We start from the raw sequence: 21,806 nt of genomic DNA on the forward strand, positions 1-21,806 counted from the left end.
CAACCAAAGGACCCCACTGCCAAGGATGGGAGCCCATGGCTGAGCATGAGACCTGAATCCATGCACAGGGGGGCCGCACCATGCTTTCTTTCCAAAGCGCTTCTATGACAACAGGGGGACAGTTTTCTCCAGACTTAAGCCTTGTACAAAGAATACCTGCCACTCAGCTTTGTAGTTCACAAGAGCCGACATTAACAGAGCCAAGACTTGGCCTCTCTGGCTAGGTACAAAATACCTGCTGGACATTGCCTGGAGTGTGGACCCAGGACCCAGGAGGATGTGACAGGAATGCAACAATCTCACACCTGGAAAAGCTTGTAATTACTAAGAAAGGGCAGATGTAAAATTTTAAAACACATTTATTTGGTGGAAATGGAGTAAGAGGCTAAAGGAGACCCAAATAAAGAGTGTGCCACTTATTCCTGGTGAAGTGTGTTCAAGAAACTTTAGCCAGAGGTTCCCTAGAAAGCCTAGTTTAGGGTAACAGGGCAAGAAAACTGAAACCATCAGAAGAGGCAAGTGCAAACCTGGGTGGAGGGAACCAGTAAAAGAACGTATGGTCCATCTCTCCTTCCCTATTTCCACAGCCACTGGCCATCAACAGGTAGCTATGACACGCACTGACCATCAGGGGGCAGACGCTCAACACATAGGCAAGGAAACATGGAACAGACTGATGAATCTCAGAGGGAAGGGGAAAGGGGGAGGATGGGAAGAGATTAACTGAAGATCTTAGATGCATATTAAAGGCCTGGTGCACGGGTTCATGCACTGGTGGGGTCCCTTGGCTGGCCTGCGGAGATCAGGTCGAAACTGGCAGTCTGACATCCCCCGAGGGGTCCCAGATTACGAGAGGGTGCAGGCCAGGCCAAGGAACTCCACCAGTGCATGAATCTGTGCACCTGACCTCTAGTATACCATAATGAAGTTAACATATGCTAGTTTAATGGAAGAGCCATCTTAGAAGGAAAAAAGATGCTACAACATGGAAGCCTTATAAAATTAAGAAAGTTTATCACGATATGGAATTTTTTTATGCATTCACCTCCAATCATTTTTTAAAAATACCAATTTGAACAGTAAAGAAAAAGATGGCCAGGCAGATTACTGCTTATATGGTTTTAGCTATATTTCTGGTGCCCAAATTAGTGAAGCTTTAGTGCAAACAATTCTACAAGCAATCTGGAACTGATGGGGAATATTAAATCTTTTACAATTTGCAGGTGGTTATTATTAGCCAAGTAGATGGGTTTTATCTTCACTTTCAGAAATTTAAATGCTATAGGTCATTAGTATCAAAGCGTAAAACATACCAATGAGACTGAGACTCCAAACAAAATACAGTACAAATTTATTTACTCCCATCATTCTTAGTCAAGATTTAAGCAAAGTAAACAGACAACAGATTTGGATACGAATAAGCAATGGATTAACATTCCACAGAAATCCTATTTGACTATGAATTTTCAGTCCAAAAAAGCTTATTCCTAAATAAAATCAAATGAATTATTCTGCTAAGGATATAACAACAAAATATACACAATAAGCCACATTTGTTTTTCTCTTAACAATAAGCATATATTTAATGAAAGTTTTGAATAGTCTTGGATTAATATCAATAAGAAATGATCATTTTGGAATATCATTATTAACCAAGTATGTTAACTGGAAAATCTGGACAGCACTAACAAATGACCAAAGAGCACTGAATTCAATTATTTTACAGATTTACAGCAAAATACTTTGGTTCCCGAATGACTGTCTCAATAAGGAATTTTTGAAAAGCCTCACATGAACTCATCTTTCTCCTCCAGATTTAAACACTGACTGTTCGGTTTCTTCCTGGTCGTGTGGAAATGCCGTAGCCAGAGAAGCACTGAACAAACATGGCGAAAATTAGACAAACATCAAACTTCTTAAAGTGCTAAAGCCACAAGGGAAAAACCCATCTTTACAACTTAAAAAGGCCAGTGTTAAAGAACTTATTAAATAACGTATTAGCATTATTTAAACCCATGCTTTTCACAATTACTGCAAAAACATTGATACATCAGAAACTGATGTAATGTTCCAATATTAATTAGTGCAATTTATAAAGAAATCTGTTATGAATGACATCTAATTATTTTTTGTAGTAAGAAAAGGCAAATAGCTTCACTTCCGAGTTCCAGATTATGGAACACACACCCACACTGAGCGGGAACAAGGCCAACTTCCGGTGAGTTAATTCTGTCTCCCCCTCCCCGTGGCCAGTTGGCCTGTGGATGACACACCCTTGCCTCCAGGGAAGGAAGGCCATGTTTTATTCTTGTCTGTGTGTTCTCAGCACCAGTGGGTGCTGTGTGTGGATTAGAGTAGAACCAATTAAGCGCTGGGGCATATTTTTAAAGAGAAGAAAGGCTATTACGACTCGTTCAGATCAGAAAACCAAGAACCACTTAACCTCCCCACAAATGTACATGACATCACTGTTGAATCATTAGCTGAATATTTTGATAAAATTATAAATACATACGAACCATAACCAGTTTTAAAGGTAAACACTCTATTATTCTTGAAATATTACTATAAAAATGTGCACTGTTACCTCCATTGCTTACCTTAATAAAAACATGTTTTATGATGTTCCTCCCTCCCACCCCAACATGAAAAAAAGGATTCAATAACAAGTTCTCAGATTAACAAAGAATATATTAAAACATCTTACATTCTTTCCACAACTGCATAAAAAAGCAGACATCCTGAATACTTACAAGGAATAACGAGCTTTCTACACTTTCAAAACTAATTACAATCAGAAAAATCTTTTTCAAGAATATATTTGCTAAAGAGTTGCAACAATGAAAGATCAAGTCATCTTCACCAAGTATTTGCCTACTGAGATATCCTTTAAAAACCTGTTTACTGAGTAAAGCAATAAACTTGTCTTTCATTATTTTACTTCTTAACGCTTAAAATAGTTACACGAGTGGAAGCATATTTTATTTTTTTGACCACCAAAATAAACTCTTTCAGCCTAATGCTTTTAAGATACAGTATAAAAAGTAATAGAAAAACCAGAACTGCATTATAAATGTTTTTGGTTCAAAATTTTATTTGAAGTCTTACGTTCCTTGCCTTGACAAAAATGTGAACTAACAAGACAAACCACTGGCAATTCTTAAAATCTAACAGATTCGCAGAGCCTATATTTAGGTCAAAAATATTTTACTGGTCAACTTTATTTAAAAAACCTCAAAAAAGTGGCATAAATGTTCAAGTCCTGGGATGCTGAATTTACAATGCCAAGATACTGTGTGTCAAGGATTTATTAGATATTCAAACAGCCATAAGTAATGATTACTCTAAGGGAAACTGTCTTCTACTGAAGAGATAGCTACCAAGGTGTTCAGAGTAAGAAATACCACATCATACAGGGAATGAACTCAATGGACAATAATCTATCCTAATGTTTGACATTAAATTGTATGCTTTAGTTTTGTCTCTAAAATGCAGACTTCTTTAAGAAATATAAAGATGGTAATAATAATTAAAATAAAATTAATTGTAACTTATTTTCCTTTCACTATCAAATTTAAGAACAGAAACAGGAAGTAACCACTCAAATATTTTAGAACTTTTGAGTTTTCAAATGAAAAAAAAATAGGCAAAATTTCATATGTAATTTCCATAAAAATCAATTAATATTTTATTGAAATGTTTGTGTTTCAAATAAAGAGACTGTCCTTCCTACCTTTGGTCTGGAATGTGGGTAATGAGTTTGATAAGGACAGTTCTTTTCTGCTACAGCACAAATTTAAGTACTCAGCATACTATTTCTTAGTCACAGTAGTTAATTTTTCTTTTTTGAAAGAATAGCTTGTAAAAAAAAAAATTAATAAACTTGGGAGTCTTAATCCACATCACCTTAAAAGGTTTTTGTAGTTTCTCCAATTTTTCTACTTTTATATATCTGACGACCCCACACAAGTAACATAAAAATTGTACCTTTTGAAACAGCCCCTGGAACTCTGGATAACACCTATGGAAAGGCTTTTAATTACAACTCATATGAAATAGGAAAAAAAAAAAAAAAAACTCTAACCTTATGGGCCAAAATAAGTAAAAAAACAAACAAAACAAATGTTGGGTCCTTGAGAGTACTTAAACAGCTATGTAGGAGATGCTAAGCAGTGACTTGAAGCAAGACGGTTTCACCATGTGGACGCTTTACCACGACCAACTCCAACCAATTCTAATAGAATTTATCACAAGACAAAGAGGTAGGAAACTGTATATTGTCAATATCGTTTTTGAAAAGCATGTGGAGACTGCAGTGTGGTGTTTCTCCCTCTGCTTCATGTCTCTGGAAGTGAATGGTAATTCAGGATTCAGAGCCCCTGGGCTGACTGTAAATATAGGTCCTGACCTTTTTGTAATACTAAAATTAATTTCAAAATTAGTGCCACGTTATCTCCATCCCAAATACACTCAGATTTTCAACTTGTGGCAACATAAGCCAGAGGAAACCAAACATCTAAGTCCTTTCAGTGCTGGACTGACCTTGCACTGTGGTGTGGACACAGCACAGCAGCAATCTGGTCACACAACACGTGTCCCCACTGAAGCTTTTGTAAACTGACCTTAGGGGCCTCCCAGAAATGCTAGTATTTTCATCTGCCGAGTCTTCCAGCAATAACTCCACCAAGTGACCCAAGAGAAAGTTTTTATTTTATAAAAGTCTAAATATTACTATTGCTGATTTAACTTTCTCACAATTTTCATACGAAAAGTTCTACATGACCACGAAATGTCAAATATTTTTATCAAGTGTCAGGATAACTTCTTAAAGTTGAGGTTTATCACTTTTTTTATTGCTAGAGTATTCTGAAGACCTAAATCAACACTGCAAACTACTCCACTTCTTCCAGGTAAGTTTTGGGACTTAAGAACATGGCTGAGATTTAACTAGAACTTATGTGTCTGATATAATTAAAAGCAGAAATCCTTTAATAGTATTTCACTAGTTGCAAATCAGTAAGAAAACAAAACCACCTCAATTAAAGAGTAAACTGACACTGTGGGATGAGGAATCATGCAAACAACCAAGACCAATCAATTTCAACATTAATGAAGTCAAGTTGTCCTGTAACTGGAAGGTCCAGAAACACAGTATTTTTTTTAAGTGTTTTCCTAAGTTGGGTAGACATTAGTCATTAATATTAGTTTACCTCAAACTTATACTTAAGCGTAACAATTTCCAACCTTTATTATTATTTTGTAAAAAATATTTTTGTTTTATATGACACATTTCACAACTTAGGCTGAAATCTGGAGGCCGCCCCCGTTTCGTTACGGGGAAGAGGGGAGGTCTTTTAATTATGGGTTTGTTCGTGACTCCAAAGACTAAAGGCGGTCTTGAATGTCCTATGGCAGAGTTTACACATAAACTGGCGTTTGAATGTGATGGCTGAGAGGGGCGGGGCATGGTAAAAAAGTGTGTCTGATTCTTGGGGCACAAACAGTTTCTCCGTGGCCGGGGCTGCGTTTTCAGACAGCCCCGTTGGACTGTCGGGCTCCAGGGGCTGGATCTTGGGCAGCGGCGGCGGTGGGGGCAGAGGTGGCGGCGACGGAGAGTTTGTGGGAGCTGGGCACGCTTCAGATTCTTTATGCGCTGAGTCCTCTGTGGCCTGAGACATATGGGACTGGAAGTGACTCCAGAGCCGGAAATTGGTGCGGAAAGCTTTGTTGCAGACGTGGCAGATGAACGGTTTCACGGAACACAGGAGCTCCTGGTGCCGCTCCAGCTGCCTGTGCGAGGTGAACGTCTTGCCGCACTTCTCACAGGGCCACAGGCCCGGGTCCTTACCGGAAGCTGCTTCTTTGGGAGCGGTGCTGGCCTCGGGCGCCACCTCCTCGGCTTCCTCCGCGGGCTCCTCTTTGACGTGGATCTTCAGCTGCTTCGAAACGCTGAGGTCTTCGGGAAGACAGGAGGAGTCTTCCGAGTCGAAGTTGACCTGCTCCGAGCAGTCGCTGAACGCGTTGTCGTCTTTCGGGGTGACCACGTGGTTTGCTTTCTGAGGCTCGGGCTGGGCCTGGGGCTTGGAGGAGCTGCTGACTTCCCCGTTGTGGTCCTGGACGGGCAAGGAGAAGTTTTCGGCGGGGGCCATGGTGTTCTGATTGTGCACTTCCACCTGGTGCCGCCAGATGCTGAAGGAGGACTTGAAGGTGCGCATGCACTCGAGGCACGTCAGCTTCTTGTACTCACACTTGCTCTCGTGCTCGTGCTTGAGCTCGGGCGAAAAGAACCTAAGGCTGCAGTAGGGGCACACGGTGGCGTTCCGGCACAGTCGCTCGTGGCTGCCTTGCTCTAGGAGAGAAGAGAGCTTAGCGTTACAGAGGCGGCACTGGAAAACCTCCTTGCTCGCTACCGGACCGTCAGGAGCCAGAGCTTTCGGCTTAGCGACCTTGTGTCCTCCGAGAGGCTTCTCTCCGGGGTGCATCTTTATGTGCTGTTTGAACTGAGAGAGAAAGCGATAGGCCTTTCCACAGTAAGTACAAATGTACACGCCTTTGGCTCGCGACCTCAAGTTCCTCTTGATGACTTGAGCCGGGGAACTACTCTGCCCCTGAAAACCGGGCTTGCTGCGCCTCAACTTAATGATCAGGGCCTTCTTAATCTCCCTCTCCCTCACTATGTCAATCAGCTTTCTTTGGAACTTTTCGTCCAGGACGGCATGTGAACTAGAGGCCGGTGACGGGTTCTTCACTATGCCGTGCTGGGTCTGACAGTGGGTCCACACCTTGAAGTTTGTGTGAAACCGCTTGTGACAGATGTCACAGGCGTAGGGCTTTTCTGGGTTGTGGTACATGTTAATGTGCCGGTGAAGACCTGCTGTTGATCTAAAGATCTTAAGGCAATGTTTGCATTTAAATTTTTTGTTTGGTCTTGTTCCCTCCAACTCACCAAATTCATCTTTGCTCAAGTCCGAATCTGGGAAGTCTGCTTTGAGTGTGGGGCTTGAGCCTTCCTCGAGGTTATCCTCTGACACCAGGGAGCCGTGCTCGTCCACCTTTAACTTCTTCAAGGGCAGCCTGCGGTCCGCCTGAAACCTCCTTTTCGCCGGGAGTCGGCTCATGTCTTTCTGGTCGTCTTCTGTTTTCAGAGGAGGGTCTCTCGAGCCGGATGCCGCGGTGGTGGCGGTGGCGGCGGCATCTCCCACAGTGACCCGGATGATGTCGGAGGGATCCGCGGATGGGCTGCGGGGCTCCGTCTTGACTCGGACCTCAGCAGCAGGGGGTGCGCCCTCCCTCTCTGTGGGCTGAGAAGCACTGAAGGACCGGAGGCGGTGGGGCTGGGCAGCAGGAGTCCCATCATCTGGGCTTGGCTTTTCACTCCCCTCTTTTAAAGATGACTTTTGAGGTAAAGCGCAAAACACATTCCCCGGTGCATCGCTTGGCACTGCAGACGACCCCTGGGAAGATTTCAAATCTATTGAGGGCGAGTAGACGGGAACCTGGCTGTCCATCGACAGTGACCGTCGCAGGAGACTCTTCACAAGCGGGCCGCTTCTGTCAATGGTTTGGTTTGCAGAAGCAGGCCCACTGGACGGGATCACCAAGCCCAACTTGGAATAGTACAACAAGTTTCTGTCCTCGCCCGGGCCATTTCCTCTGTTGGTTTCTTTCAATAGATAGGGAGTCTCTGATGAGCTTCGAAGAGACAGAACAGGTGGCCGGGGCCTTTTCAGAGCCAGCTCGATAGCTTTTCCTTTGGGCAGCTGACTGCCTCCACCTGGTTTGTCATCCACGGCCTCTCTGTCTTGCAGAGGGGCGGAAGACAGGACTGCATTCCTTTTCGCCAGGCTGCTTCTGTTAGCATCATCCAAAGATCCAGCACACTCAAGAGACTTTGTGTATCCCACAGAACCATCTTTTGGCCAACTCTTTTCAGTCAATGACATATCGTGAAGTGGCTCGACTGGTTTGGAAACCTGTGGCTTACTGGCATTGGCCTTGACCGCAATGTTTGGGGAGGGCTGGGGAGTATGGCTTATTTCGGGTGGAGTTTGACTAACGGCTTTCCCTTGTGCCTCGTTCCTGCTTTGACAGACAATGACACTTCTCTTTTGAGAACTGTTTTCATCATGTTCTACAAATATTCTTTTTCTGTTGGGACACATTGGAAAGGGTCCTTGAGGTGTTTTAGAAACGATGTTGGTCAGAAAGGAAATCCCGAGACTATAGCCTAGTTCTTGCACAGCAGCAAGGCTGCCTTTTTCGACAAACAAAGATGAGGAATAAATGTAGTTCAAAACGTTATCAAAAGCATCTGGTTCACAAAAGTCAAGCTGGAATACAGTTTGCAATTCATTCTCCTTATTTGTGAATAAACTATGAAAATATTCACTGCTAGCAGCCAAGACATTTTTGTGAGCTCGAAATTTCTGGTCTCCAACAATCAGAAGCACGTCACACAACTGTCCTTTGAGGCGCTCCTCGTTGAGTGAGCTCAGGAGAGAGATGGCATGTGCTGGGTTGATATAATGCTGTAGTCCCTCCATCGCGTGGGCTTATCTGCAAGACAAAGTATAAGATTATGAACAACACTGTGAAAAGCTCTCCACCAAGTGAAATGCTCCGAAAAGGCTGGGAACATTAACTAACTGTCTTTTCAGAGGTTCCAATATTTAGCACACAAAAGCTTTTGTATAAACAATCTTATTTAAATAACACGGAAAATATGAGGAAACAGGTCTCATGGTATAAATAGATCATCAATTACTATTAAAACTGAAGCATTTTAGAAACTACAGACTGTAACACAGCCATTTTTATACCATTAAAAGACTGTTTGACTATAGCAGGTATGTAAGGAAGTGATATTTAAAAATACTGGTTTATTATTTAGGGTCCTTATCCATTTCCTGTTTGATTCTATTCTTATTAGTTCAGAGAAGGAGTTGTGATGTACTGAAATGCCTGACATCTATAATTCTGAAAGGAAGTCCTTTTATTACTATGTCAGGGTTCAGAACGAGTCACCCAAGTTGTGCTTCTGAGGTATGTGGATTATTAAAGGCAACAGATACCCCAAGAGAAATGGTGCCTTCTGAGCAACCTAGAAGAATTGAATTAGGGACGTGTCCATAAGGAGATTATCAGTTAACCTTTTTGTCCTCTCTATATGACAGGACAAACTACTAATTACTGAATATCTGCTCTTCTTATCATCCTACAATGAACCTTCTCTCCTCTGAAGCCCCCTGGTACCTTACCTCATCCTTAGCTCAGAATATCACATATACCTCATTTCCCCAGTGTCTCTGGACCTCTCATCTATGCAGGGTTCCCATATGTAATTACATTTGGTTTTTTGCTGGTGTTAATCTGTCTCAGGTGGATTTGATTCGGCCAGCCCAGAAAATCGAGGGTAGAAGGAAGTTTCTTCTGGCCCACACTACTGGATATATTCACTAGCAATTCGATTTAACAATAAGTTGCAAAGTAGAGGTCTTACCAAAACTTTAAAAATATGCATAAATTTGGAAAGTGAAAAATCATTTGCTAATGACCAATGTATCCTAATTACTATTTAACAGAGGTTAGAAATGTTAAATAAAATAATAATTTGTTTTCTTATGTATGCTAAACACCTTTCATTCTCCTGAATATTATTTTCTTACCAAATCACATGTTCAACCATAGCATAAAGGAAACTTTGGTTTGAGTCTAAACTAAATTATTACTAATTCAAAATTAAGGGATTGAACTGGGATTTACCTGACATTCTCCTCAAATCGAAAGGTGAGACAACCTAGTGGTTGGGTCCAGGCTCTGCCCAAGAAGCTGGGGTTCAAAAGCTGGCTCCTCCCTTGCTGTCAATTAGCCTGATTATCAGGTCCCCCACCTGAAATGGGAGCATGGACCACGCCCTCCTTTAAGGTTGTTGTAAAGATGAGGTGAGCTAGCATCTCATACACAGTAAGAATTTGACAAATTATGTGCAATTTATTTTCAGAAATCACAGGATTAATAGGCATTTAACTCAGTATCAAAAAAAGGGAGGGGGGTTTCACTTGAACCCACCCATGGTTTGAACAAAGAAAGCCATTTCATAAAGATATAATGTCACTGTAACACCTCATCTCTTTGGTTTGATTTTATAATGCCATTTTTTCTTTAAAAGACTTATGATATTTATTTTTAATATTAAATCAAATTAAAATAACTAAGATTACTTGTGGCAGTTTTATCATTCTCTAGAGGGCAAGTTGTGGATGTACCAAACTCCACACCCAGCACAGGTGCAGGTTCTCCCCTGGCTTCAAAGGACAAGTCTTTGCAAGTCAACCAGATCTGGCATCTTCAGAAGAGCCCACAAGAAGAGTCTGGTAAGTTACCAACCTGGAGCGATCAAGAATCCTATACCATGTCCGTAACATTCTTCTGACTCCCTGTTCTGGTGCTAATTTAACCAACTCAAAGGCATGGCTTTGCTTTCGGGGACAAAGCCTGTGGCCTGTCCACTCACTCTCCTCAGTTAGACTTTACTGATTTTCAGTTCATTTCTGACTGCCACCATTCATATCAGTGGTAAATGTTAATGCCTGTATTTGTGATTGCTTGATAAAGGTATTTTCCCTTCTTTTCCCCATTCTGTTAGCCATCTTAATTTCTCCTTTAGCTCTACTGTACTGTCTTTATTATCACACATCTATTTATGTGCAAAGAAACTCTTGTCATCTCTTATACAGGTCAGCAGAGAGAGAGATAAGCTTATAATAACACATTTAGCAACTTAGCCGAGTACAGAACAGTTTTTAATGCTAATGATTTTTGAGAAAGCTGGTCAGATGTTGCCACAGGGAAAAACAACAGATTAAGAATCAAAAGCTTGGACGAGTATTTTTCAAAGGTGTTGCTTAAAATCAATTTAGTGGTGTAAAACTAGTAATAAAATGACTAGGGCAAAGTGAAAAATGTCAGAGTGTAGTAAGGCTAACTAAGATCTTGTGGAACTTCTGTTTTGCTTCTATGTACACACATCCAAACATGCAAGCAAGTACTGGGTTGGGATGTATAATATACTCCTTCCTGTGAGCCAGAGTCAAGATAGTGTGAAAGGAAGTGCTCTAGGCTAATCAACCTCTGGGCCTCAACAATGCTACCATGAGAATTAAATGAGAAAGCAGTAATTGTTACGTTACCATTTATTCACTCATTCAACAAAACGGCATTTGAGAAGACCTGAAGGGGCAAAGATGAGCCATGAGGATGGTCACTGAGGAAGAGCATTACAAGCAGAGGGGAGAGTCAAGATAACCGCAGGGATGGAGGTGAGAGCCAAGGGAGGCCTGGAGGATGACGTCAGAGAAGCATGAGAAGAGGCTGTGCATGGGCTGGGTGGACGCATGGAAGAACTAACTTTTTATTGGGCAGTCATGGGGAGATTCTGAGCAGAGGAATTATGTTTACAAGGACTGCTCTGGCTACATTGTTGAGAATGGACCATGGAAAGAAGGGAAAGAGTGGCAGCTGGAAGGCCACCTAGAGTGCTGCTGCAATGATGCGAGACATGACGGCAGCCGGGACCAGCTAGGAGTCTATTGCAATGATGCATGAGCTGCTATGGTGCCGGGCCAAGGTGGCAGCAGGGGAGATAAAGGCAGTCATTAGGATTCTAATGGACTGACTGCAGGGGATAAGAAGGTAAGCAGTTAAGGATGGCTCCAAGAATTCTGCCAGAACAACTGGGAGGATGCCCTTACTTGAGATGAAATTTGATAGAAAAATTGGTTCAGATTTTTTTCAAGAATTCAGTTTTGGCCGAAGCCGGTTTGGCTCAGTGGTAGAGCGTCGGTCTGCGGACTGAAGGGTCCCAGGTTCGATTCCGGTCAAGGGCATGTACATTGGTTTCGGGCACATCCCTGGTGGGGGGTGTGCAGGAGGCAGCTGGTCGATGTTTCTCTCTCATCGACGTTTCTAGCTCTCTCTCTCCCTTTCTCTCTGTAAAAAATCAATAAAATATATTAAAAAAGAAAAAGAAAAAAAGAATTCAGTTTTGTAATTTTAAATGTTAGTAGAAATCTATTTATTAAAGTACCTTTTACTGGCACCTTTCCTGCTTCACTTTCCCTATAATCTTTCTTGTGCTTCTTGCGATCACTTCTCAAATTAACATCCACATCTGAATCCATGTCCAGGGTCTTTTTTGGGGAACACATAACAAGACACAATGGAAACTACAGATATAGGCTGAAGAACTGTGCAAAGACTAAACTGAGTGAGATTTTGTCCTTGAACATGAAGCAAATGCTATTCCACATAGCATCTGCACCCTATTCCTATGTGCTAAAATCAACATTTCCTCAGTTTTCATTGTTCAGAAATTTCCATCTTTTGCTTTCTTCAAATTATCAACCCTGTTTTTGTTCTAAGTAAGTACTTCCGACCCCTTGGACCACAGGCTTCTATAATAATAAAAGCTTAATATGCTAATTAGACCAGATGTCCTTCTGGATGACCTTCCAGGCGAAGCCTGGGCTGCAAGGGAAGGCCGGGTCCTGGGTGCTGGAGGGAAGCTGGTGCCAGCAGGCAGAGGGAGGCTGGTGCCAGCAGCTAGGGAGGAATGCCTACTCTTGCACAAATTTCATGCATCGGGCCTCTAGTCTTTGAATAAAAACACCTGGTAATTAGGGAACAATAAGTCACTCAGAGTTGAGATGTAAAAGACATAGTCAATGTCCCTGAAAATTATTTGGGGATTAAAAACTATTTGACTGTAACCTCCATTTAGAGTTATCAATGAGATTGCTTGCTCGAGGACTGGCTAAAGTATGTCTAAATTCCTGATATGCCTGATAAACAACTCTATACTATTTTCTAATCTAGTCACTCAAGCACTAATTGAATATTTACTGCCACACATTACAGTAAACATTTTTCATTCGTTAACTCAATATTTACAGCAACCCTACACTATAATACTATTAGTATCACAACCCCATTTTATAGATGAGGAAATGTATGCACAGAAATGTGCTCAAGGTCACAGACTTACTAGTAAGCAGCAGAGCAGGACTCAGCTTCAGAGGCCACACTCTTAATCCCTACATCACCTGCCACTAGTTTCCTCTTTTAATTCTCACAGAAACACCTAAGCTAGGCACTGTCATCATCCCTGGTTTATAAATTGGGAAACGGAAGCACTGAAAGGTCAAGTAATGTACCCAAGGTTACCCAGTCAGTTAGTAGTACATCTGGAGTCTGGATCCAGAGCCTGGACTCTTAGGCATCATGTTACATGCTTCTCATAACTGGGCACCTGTCTAGTATGTGCCAGAACCAGCTAGACGTGGTAGATATCAATCTGACAAGCATGGTCCTGCCTTATGGCATCTGAAATCTTGTGTGGGAACAGGACAAGTCAATCTGTCATCATGCTCCAATAGCTAAGCACCAGACAGGTTCAGAGAGTAGAGAGAATATAGGTGATGGCACTGATCCAGGTGAGAGGAAAGTCAGAGAAGGCATGCAAGTTAAAAGGCCTCATGAACAAGCAGATGTTAAGAACATGGGAAGAGCCCTGGGAAATGTTGCAGGGGTCCTCAAACTTTTTAAAGTGGGGGCCAGATCACGGTCCCTCAGAGAGCTGGAGGGCCGGACTATATGAACTATTAATTCCTACTGTAACACCTCGGCTGCGCTCACTGCCCAAAAAACCTGGCGGGCCGGATCAGACTCCTCTGCGGGCCGCATGTGGCCCGCGGGCCGTAGTTTGAAGACGCCTGGTAGAGCATTGGCCCTTGCACCGAAGGATCTCAGCTTTTATTTCTGATGACAGGTATGTATCTTGGTTGGAGGTTTGTTCCCTGGTCCCAGTTAGGGTGCATGGGGGAGGTAACCAATCCATGTGTCTCACATCTATGATTCTCTCTCTTGCCTGCCTATCCCTCTCCTCCCACCCTCTTTTCCTCAACCCTAAAAATCAATGGAAAAAAATATTCTCAGGTGAGGATTAACTGCAAAAAAAGAAAAAAAAAAAAAGAGCATGAAGGAGTCAGGAAGGAAGGGAGAAGGACACTTCAAGGACAGTAGCAGTATGTCCAACATCACAGGGACAAGACACAGTGGCGGGCCGGAGCAAAGGACACACAGAGGGGAAGGCAGGTGATGAGGCTGGAAAGAGGACAGAGGTCTGAGGCCCCGGGGGCTACATTTGAGGACTATAAGACGAGTGTGACCTCTTCCACCTCTCAGGAGCCCAACACTAGATGCCTGGAGCAACAGGACAGAGAGCACAGGGCAGGGCAGACTCCTCACCTTTAGGTTGAGGCCTTTGCTTTTATCTTTTAATTCAATTACCTTTTAATTAAATTACTGAAACTGAAAAACAGTGGCTCCTTTCCTGGTAGAGCTCGCAAAACAAGTAACATTTTGAACTTCTGTGTTTTAATGGAGCTTAACAACTAAAATTATAAAATGCTATGTTAAAAATGCAGGCAAAAGGGGGAAAACCCCACACTGCAAAATGTCATGAAGTAATCCAGCAAAACCCTCTGTGGCTGGTGGATGTGCAGACTGTTTCTCAACACCCACTGCCTTTTCTGCTCTTCCGCCCTCAGACGAGGCCAGCTTTGTTACTGGATGTACTTTCTCTTCCATAAATCTGCTGGCTTTCATACTCCGTTTCTCACGCATGTTTTAATTATGAATAATCAGCCTCTGACTTCTAGAAGACAGTGCATCACAAGTTTAAAAGCTCTCTGCACACACTGCCACTGTATCCACATCCTGTACCTTTTCCTTTGCCCATCTCTACCTGACTCATCAGTGTAGGTGCGCCTGCCACCAGTCATGGTAGAAAAACCTCTGCACTCTTAAAAGAAAGTGGGTGAAATGGGAAGAAAAGTCCCCTTTATGAGTGGCAGAAAAAGCTTGGAGGAAACCCCCCAGGAAAACCAGATTCTGAAGCAGGGCTGGCTTGCTTACCACTTGGGCCCCCATACAAATTGTCTTCAAAACTCTGCCTGAATTGTTTCTATTTCATGCTGTTTCCTAAAACTTCCAAATGAGAAAATCTTTATGGTTAACAAGTCATGGAAAGACTTCCAAATCTGTGTATTTGCCTGAAATCCTGGCATTGCCACTTACTAGATATGTAACCTTGTTAAGACCACTCGACCTTTCTAAGTACTAGTAGTTTTCTTAACCTGATGAGTGGGGCTAACATTACCCACCACAAAGGATTTTCATGACGAATCAAAGACACAGTGTGTTTGAAAGTTTCTAGTATATACAGTGTTTCCGATATGGCAAGCACATACTTTATTTCCTTCCATCCCTGAATGTTTATGTGGGCCTGCTACATGTTATGTATCACAAGAGGTGCTGGTGATGGCAGATGAATGAGCTGGCCAGCTGCCTGCTGCCCAGTAGCACACATTCCTGTTGTAGGACATGCATGATGAAGGACACAAGAAGTGTGTAATAATACTGACTTCAGGAAGCAGTTAATTGGGCCAGGGGTGGGAGGGTGGATGAGTGAACGGGAGACATCAGGAAGGTTTGGGACTCACAGCTCACTTGACTATTAATAACACTCTTTTGATTATTAATACAGGTTTTCTACTACAGGTACTTTTCAGAAACACTCATTTGATCCTATCAGGATCAAAACTCCCAAAGGCTTGCCCTGACCCAATGCCCTTCATAACTGGATTCCAAGAATATAATCACCTCAAATTCCTCTATTTTAATATAATTTATTTCAATGAAAAGAATTCCCTCTTTATACCAAAGTTAGAGGAGTTGCAGAGTTAAGATTTTTAAGGGGATGGGTGGAAGGCAGGCCCTTTTGGAATACATAGCATTCTGGGGATTGAAACAGAAAAAGGGGAAGCACATACGCACTTGGACAGAAAGACACTTGGAGATGAGTAAGGGGCTCAGAAAGGAAGATGGGAAGGGACCAAAATAACCTCACTAACTTTCAAGTTTTGGAGACTAAAACTCAGGCTGGCATTAGAGCTAAAGTACATTATAGATCAAATTGGCTCCAAGACTAGCGCCCAAAACCCTTACTACCAGACTTACAGGAAAATGTCTCTTTATATTTACAATCTAACCTAGAACTGAACTCTTAGCACAGAATCCTTTGGAATGTTGGGGACTGCTTACATAGTCCTAAAAATGACACTGGAAAAAAAAAAAAAAAAAAAAAAAGAGGGAATGCATGTAACAAAAAGCAAACACACAGAGAAACAGTGTACCTATATCTGACACTCACTCTGGGACAATATAGACATCCAGAAACTAACTGAAGCTCCTCAGATTTCAAAGCCAGTCTTGCTTATCTGATCCTTCAAGAGAGTAGTCAGTCACTCCCCTGGATCACATCTCCACATTTTCAGTCTCTGGAGAAGGTGTAATTCTGATGAAAGGTGTGTTCTCTGCACCTCCAGCTGAATGGCTCTACTGTAACTCAGCTCAGGGTGAGTGGAGCCTGGTCTTGGCCGCTCAGCAGCCACTCCTCCTCCTGCCGCAAGAAGCCCCTTGGTTTGGCTTTGGAAGAACTGTCCTCGTCCTCTTGAGTACAGTCTGATGCCTGTTCTCCCTGGCTCAGGAGTAAGAACAGGACCAAAGCCACGCTGATGAGAAACGTTCTCTCGGGAACCTGGCCTGAGAACGACGACAAAGGCAGTAAATGATGGAAGTGGATTTATTCACTGTGGTCTGGAAGTGCAGGCTGCCAAGGGCTGGCTACCCAGATTCCTGCAGCTACATACTGTGGTTTTTATCTTCCCGTCCAATTCTTTAGCTTCTCCTTGAACCTCAAGAGCAACCCTGTATCTTTATACTTCTTTTTCTATTCAACCCAATCAACCATTTTCCCCCGTTCTTGTTATTAAATGATGCTAATTAACATATTTCTATTATATGTGGTATTCCTTCTTCCTGTCATCCCTTCCAAATGCATGGATAAACTGCGGCTGGGCTGAGCTTTCCAAAACAAAGCTTTGAGTGTTCATTGACTGAACACATTAAGTATCAGCATTATTAATCCACTCTGATTGAGCTCCTATTAGATGGTAAGATAGACTGGGAATACAGGGTTGCACAAAAACAGATAAGGCTCCTAGTTTCTAGTGAGGGAAATCAGAGGATAAACAAGGAAACAAAAGAGATGAGTTCAGACGTGCTAAGTGTTATAAAGAAAGAAAGAGGGTGCTGTGAGTAGAGTAACTAGCGGTTTGGAGAGGAGGGCAAGGAAATGCCTTGGTGTGACAGCTGAGCTGAGACATAAGACCTGAGGGAAAAGAGCCAGACTTGACTTTGTTTAAAAACAAAATAACAAAAACAATGGTTCTCCATTAGGCTAAATTGCAAATGCTCCAAGGTTCTATAAATTTGGTTTCAAGCTAGTTTTTAGATTCCACCCCACCCCCCAACCCCCTTAGATATCCTTGTGATAACTTCCTGCTTCAAACACTTCATCTCTGAGACACAACCTGCACATCCTGCTGCTTCTATTCCCCACTGGGTAATGTTCTATACCTCATCTCCAGCCCCCTCCCTCCCCAGCACTCCACGCAGCTCAACATCATCTTCCAAAGCTCTGCTCAAGTTCCAATGAAGCCTTCTGCCAAGGGCTGGATTGTGTGACCAGCCCCTCTTCCCCCAACCGTATGCTGGAGTTCTGCCCCAATACCTCAGAACGTACGTACGTGCACTTGGAGGTAAGGTCTTTAAAGGGGTAATTACGTTAAAAAGAGGTCTTTGGGCCCTACTCCAACCAGACTTATTACAAGAGGACACAGAGGTTCAATGATGTGAAGACAGAGAAGATGGTCATCCACATGCGAGAGAGAGACTTCAGGAGAAACCAACCCTGCCTATACCTTAATTTTGGACTTCCAGGCTCCAGGCTGTGAGAAAATAAGTTCCTATTGTTTAAGCTATCAGTGTGTGGTACTTTGTCATGGAAGCCCTAGAAAACGAATTAATTCACCTTCCTTGACTACTTCAGTCTATAATGAGCAAACACTTTCAACTCCTGTATTACAGTAGCATCACTGGTGCAGTGTTTATTCAGTGCCGTATATTGTTAGTCATCTGTGTCCCCAACATAACTGTAAGCTACTTAAGGACTGAGAATCTATTTAATATCTTTTGACACTCTTCACAATGCTCAACATAGTATCGTGCAAAACAATATTTGTGTTTTTTCCCCCCAGTTCTCTGACATTCCAATTAAGTGCAGGATTGGAGATTAAGCTTTTTTATTTCCTAACATAAAGCTGGTCCCTTCACTGCCCTGCTTTAGAATATCTTATATAATTTTCCTATTACTTCGTAGATAAAGTCCAAATGCTGGACTGACATATAGGACTCTTTATACTCTGGTTGCAATTAATTTCTCCACCCTTATTGGCTTATTGGGCACTTCTTCCCATCTACCCTACAAACTTGCACACCTGGTTTCTGCCATCCAAAATATACTTCTTAGCATTTTTTTTTTTACTAGCCAACTTCTACAGAAAGACCCTGCTCAAATGCCACCGTTCTATAAAGCTTTAGCAATTTGCCCCATCCAGTAGCTTAGTCATCTGAACTACCATACTTACTCTCTCTTTGCAATAATACAACTATTTTGAGTGACAACCTTCATGAGAGTCCCTAAAAGGGAGAACCCTTGTTTCCACCTGTGTTTCCCTAATGATTAGCACAATGCCTGGCAGGAATCTATTGGGGAAAGAGAGAAATTATCGCACTAAAGGCTCAAGACCTGGACTTGCTCACCTTTATTGCTCCAGCATCTGCTATAGAGCTCAGCACGTGGCAGCTTTCTCTGCTTTGTGTATGAGTTCCTGTGGCTTTCATTTACCAATGAACAGTGACTCTGAAATCCGAATCTCTGCTTGGACTTCTCCGAGGACCTCCAGCCTCTCAGGTGCCCAATGAAGACTTCCATCACAGGAAATCCCACATGTCCAGGACTGCAGGTATGATCCACACCTTCTCGCCCCTAACCCCATTGCTGCTTGTCTTCACGTATTTCCTATTTAGTTTGGTGTGCTGACAACCAACAGGTCTCCTACACCAGAAACCTCTTCCCTTTCCTTTCTAGCTGGTCCCCACGACCTGTCAGGCCTCGTGCATAAGCAGCCCAAGATCTGCTCTCCCATCCCCACTGGCTTTGGGGACATCTAAAATTGCCCCTTCAGTGACCTCTTCACCCAGAGACTCCCTCAGAAACTCAGCCCCTTTTTTGTTACACACCTAACACCCCCTGCATAAACACGGTAAATTCTTCGAGGGCAGGGGTTGTAACTCTTTCATCTTATATTCCACAGAATGAAGCACACTGTATATATATTCACTAAATAGTGTTAAAAAGAATGAATTAAAGTTACTTTTAAGTAAGCCAAAAAGCCCCAAATTTCTACTCTCTTTTTATCATTAATATTTAGGGATACTTAAATTTAAATGTAGAGGACTACATTAGTCATTACATATGAATGAGGAATTTGCTCCAAACGTGGAGGCAAAAAAAAAAAAAAAAAAAAAAAAAAAAAAAAAATTAAAAATAACTGTCACGGAGAAATCTTCCTGAAACGGATGAACCCATGTTCCTGTCCTCTTAAACGAGGCAAGCAGAATCCCACGCAGGCTCCAATGGATGACTCAGGGTCATCATGCTCAACAATCGCTGGACTATGCTGTAACCCGCTGATGATGCCCTCCGATGCCGGTGCTGGCTCTTGCACGGAAAACCCCTGGCTGCGGCGCCGTGCGGGGTCTGATGAATATCTGCCCCATCCCCCACGGCCAGGCACCCCGCCGCAAAACCTGCCTCCAAACACCCCACCTCCGAACGCGCCGCTGCAGACGGCCCTGGGGTTACGGGCTCGGACAGAGGGGCTCCCTCCTACAGTCAAAGGCACGATCCTCTGCAGCGAGCTACAGAATGTTCCGGAGGAGTGGTCCGGGCGGTGGGAGAACCCATCACAAGATGACGGGGGCCGGGGTCTCCGGCGCCGCGGGTCTGAAACGGCCCGCCCCGCCCCCTCCCCGCCGCAGGCCGCAGCCTGCAGCCGGGGTTCCCCAGCGAGAGGGGCTGTGCTCCGCGGCGGGCGGCGGGAGCAGAGACGGGTCTCCCCCAGGGCCTGGCGGGGAAAGGAGTGCGCTCCGGGGTCCCGGCGTGGGGCGGAGGCCCGGCCAGGCGGCAGGGCGCCCACAGCAAAGTGGACCCGGGTTCCAGGTCGGGGACGCCGGCGGGGCCCGAGGGGGCGGCGGGAAGGGGCGGAGGCCGTGGCAGGTGCGGGGTCCCCCGGACCCTCCAGCTTCCGCGCACGCTCGCTCGCGCGCCCCTCGGCAAACCCCGGCCAGGGGCCGCCGCCGCCGCCGCCACTGCGCCGGACGGGAGCGCGCGCCCCTGACGGGAAGGCGGCCCCAACCGTTCGGCGCGGCGGCTTCTCCGAGGCCCGGCGCGGCCGCCCCCAGGGCCACCTGGCCGGCGAGGGAAGCCCAGTGAGGGACCGAGCATGCGCAGTGGCGAGGGCGAGGCCAAGTGCGGGAAAGGAGCATGCGCAGTGTGAAGGCACAATAGGCTACGTGGGAGCCCGGGGCATGCTCGGTGAGGGCCGGGGGCCGGCGCACGCGCAGAAGCGCCCAAAGCCCGCAACCCACAGGAGAGAAAAAACAGGAGAGAAATCACCTCAGAGTTACGTCAGGAAAGGCCGCGTTTTGCGGGGAGGCTGTGGCCTTCCGCGGGGCCCCGCAGTTCTCCTAGGGCGAGGGGCGTGACAGTTACTCACCGGCCTTCAGCCCGGAGGCAGGCGCCGGGTCCCTTTCCGCTCACACTCGGCTCGCGCGCGCCGCAGCCGCCGCTGCCGCTGTGATTCCATCCATCTTGAATTTGACGTCATCCCACACCAGGGATGAGGTCATCGCAGGCAGCGCTCGTCACGTGCGCGGGGCCCTGATTGGCCGCCGGGCGTCGGGGGCGGGGCGAGGGAGGTGCGCGGCGCCGGGGGCGGGGCGGAGTCGGGCCGGAGGGAGGACAGCGCTGCGCCGCCCGGGTCCCCCCACGCCCGGCTTCTTGTACCGGGGCCGCCCGCGTCCGCCTCCTACCGCCGCCAGCGTCCTCCCGGCGCCCGCCTTCCTCCCGCTCCGCGCTCTCGCCCAGCCCGAGGCAGACTCCCGGCGGCGGGAGGGGCGCGCATCGCGGGGATGCGGCGCGGGCGGGCGGGCGGGCCCGGCGAGTCCCCGCGCGGCAGAGACGCGCGCACCCGGAGGCTCGCCGCGGACGCTCGCCCCGCCCCCGCCCCGCGCGTGTCGTGGCGCCTCCACACCCCCTCGGAGCTCGGCTCCCCAATGGAGGAGCGGGCGCAGGAGCCGGCTGGGGAGCCGGGTGGGCGTCGCCGGGTCATGGGCGCACAGGCGCCGGTGATGGTGATGCCTGGCTCCTAGGGGCTCTCCCGGTCGCCCCCAGCAGGAAGCCTCACAGCTTGCCTGGTCGTGCACCGCCGCATATGAATCTGCTGACCTTGAGCGCCAGCCTTTTCTCCCAACAAAAGGATCTGATCACGAAGGACCGCTAGAGGGTGAATTGGAGGGCACAGGGACTCCGGATTCACCCTGCTGGAACAGATTGGGGTGCTTGCCCTGGTCATAGGCCCGGTGGCATCTGCTTGTCCACTGCGTGCTCACCTGCAAAACCTTCCCTTTAAGTAGCATTCAGCTAACTGACCACTAGGCAGTTCATTTCCTTTATCTAACATTCATTTTAATTTCATATTTCTTAGGCTTAATTTTCCTGC

At 45.2% G+C, this 21,806-nt stretch overlaps 1 protein-coding gene across 4 annotated transcripts; it reads right to left on the bottom strand.

The window, feature by feature from the left end:
• Positions 1-1,334: 1,334 nt before the first annotated feature.
• Positions 1,335-21,180, bottom strand: ZBTB21 (zinc finger and BTB domain containing 21). Of its 4 annotated transcripts, XM_036443821.2 has the most exons (3): positions 18,784-19,536; positions 6,947-8,556; positions 1,335-6,349 (listed from the first exon to the last, which is right to left on the bottom strand). In XM_036443821.2, the coding sequence occupies exons 2-3, from the start codon at positions 8,541-8,543 to the stop codon at positions 5,355-5,357; spliced, it is 2,592 nt and encodes an 863-aa protein (XP_036299714.1). In that variant the 5' UTR covers positions 8,544-8,556; positions 18,784-19,536; the 3' UTR covers positions 1,335-5,354. The 4 variants fall into 4 exon arrangements, with proteins under 4 accessions (XP_036299714.1, XP_036299711.1, XP_036299713.1 ...); XM_036443818.2 differs by lacking the exon at positions 18,784-19,536 and adding an exon at positions 20,802-21,180 and having other exon boundaries at positions 1,335-8,556; XM_036443820.2 differs by lacking the exon at positions 18,784-19,536 and adding an exon at positions 20,702-21,180 and having other exon boundaries at positions 1,335-8,556.
• Positions 21,181-21,806: the final 626 nt, after the last annotated feature.

This window comes from Pipistrellus kuhlii, unplaced genomic scaffold (assembly GCF_014108245.1).
Source record: "Pipistrellus kuhlii isolate mPipKuh1 unplaced genomic scaffold, mPipKuh1.p scaffold_m20_p_2, whole genome shotgun sequence".
In the NCBI taxonomy this organism is placed as follows: Eukaryota; Metazoa; Chordata; class Mammalia; order Chiroptera; family Vespertilionidae; genus Pipistrellus; species Pipistrellus kuhlii.

Coding starts and splice junctions, on each gene's coding strand:
- ZBTB21 (XM_036443818.2), bottom strand. CDS start 8,543: ATGGAGGGACTACAGCATTATATCAACCCAGCACATGCCATCTCTCTC.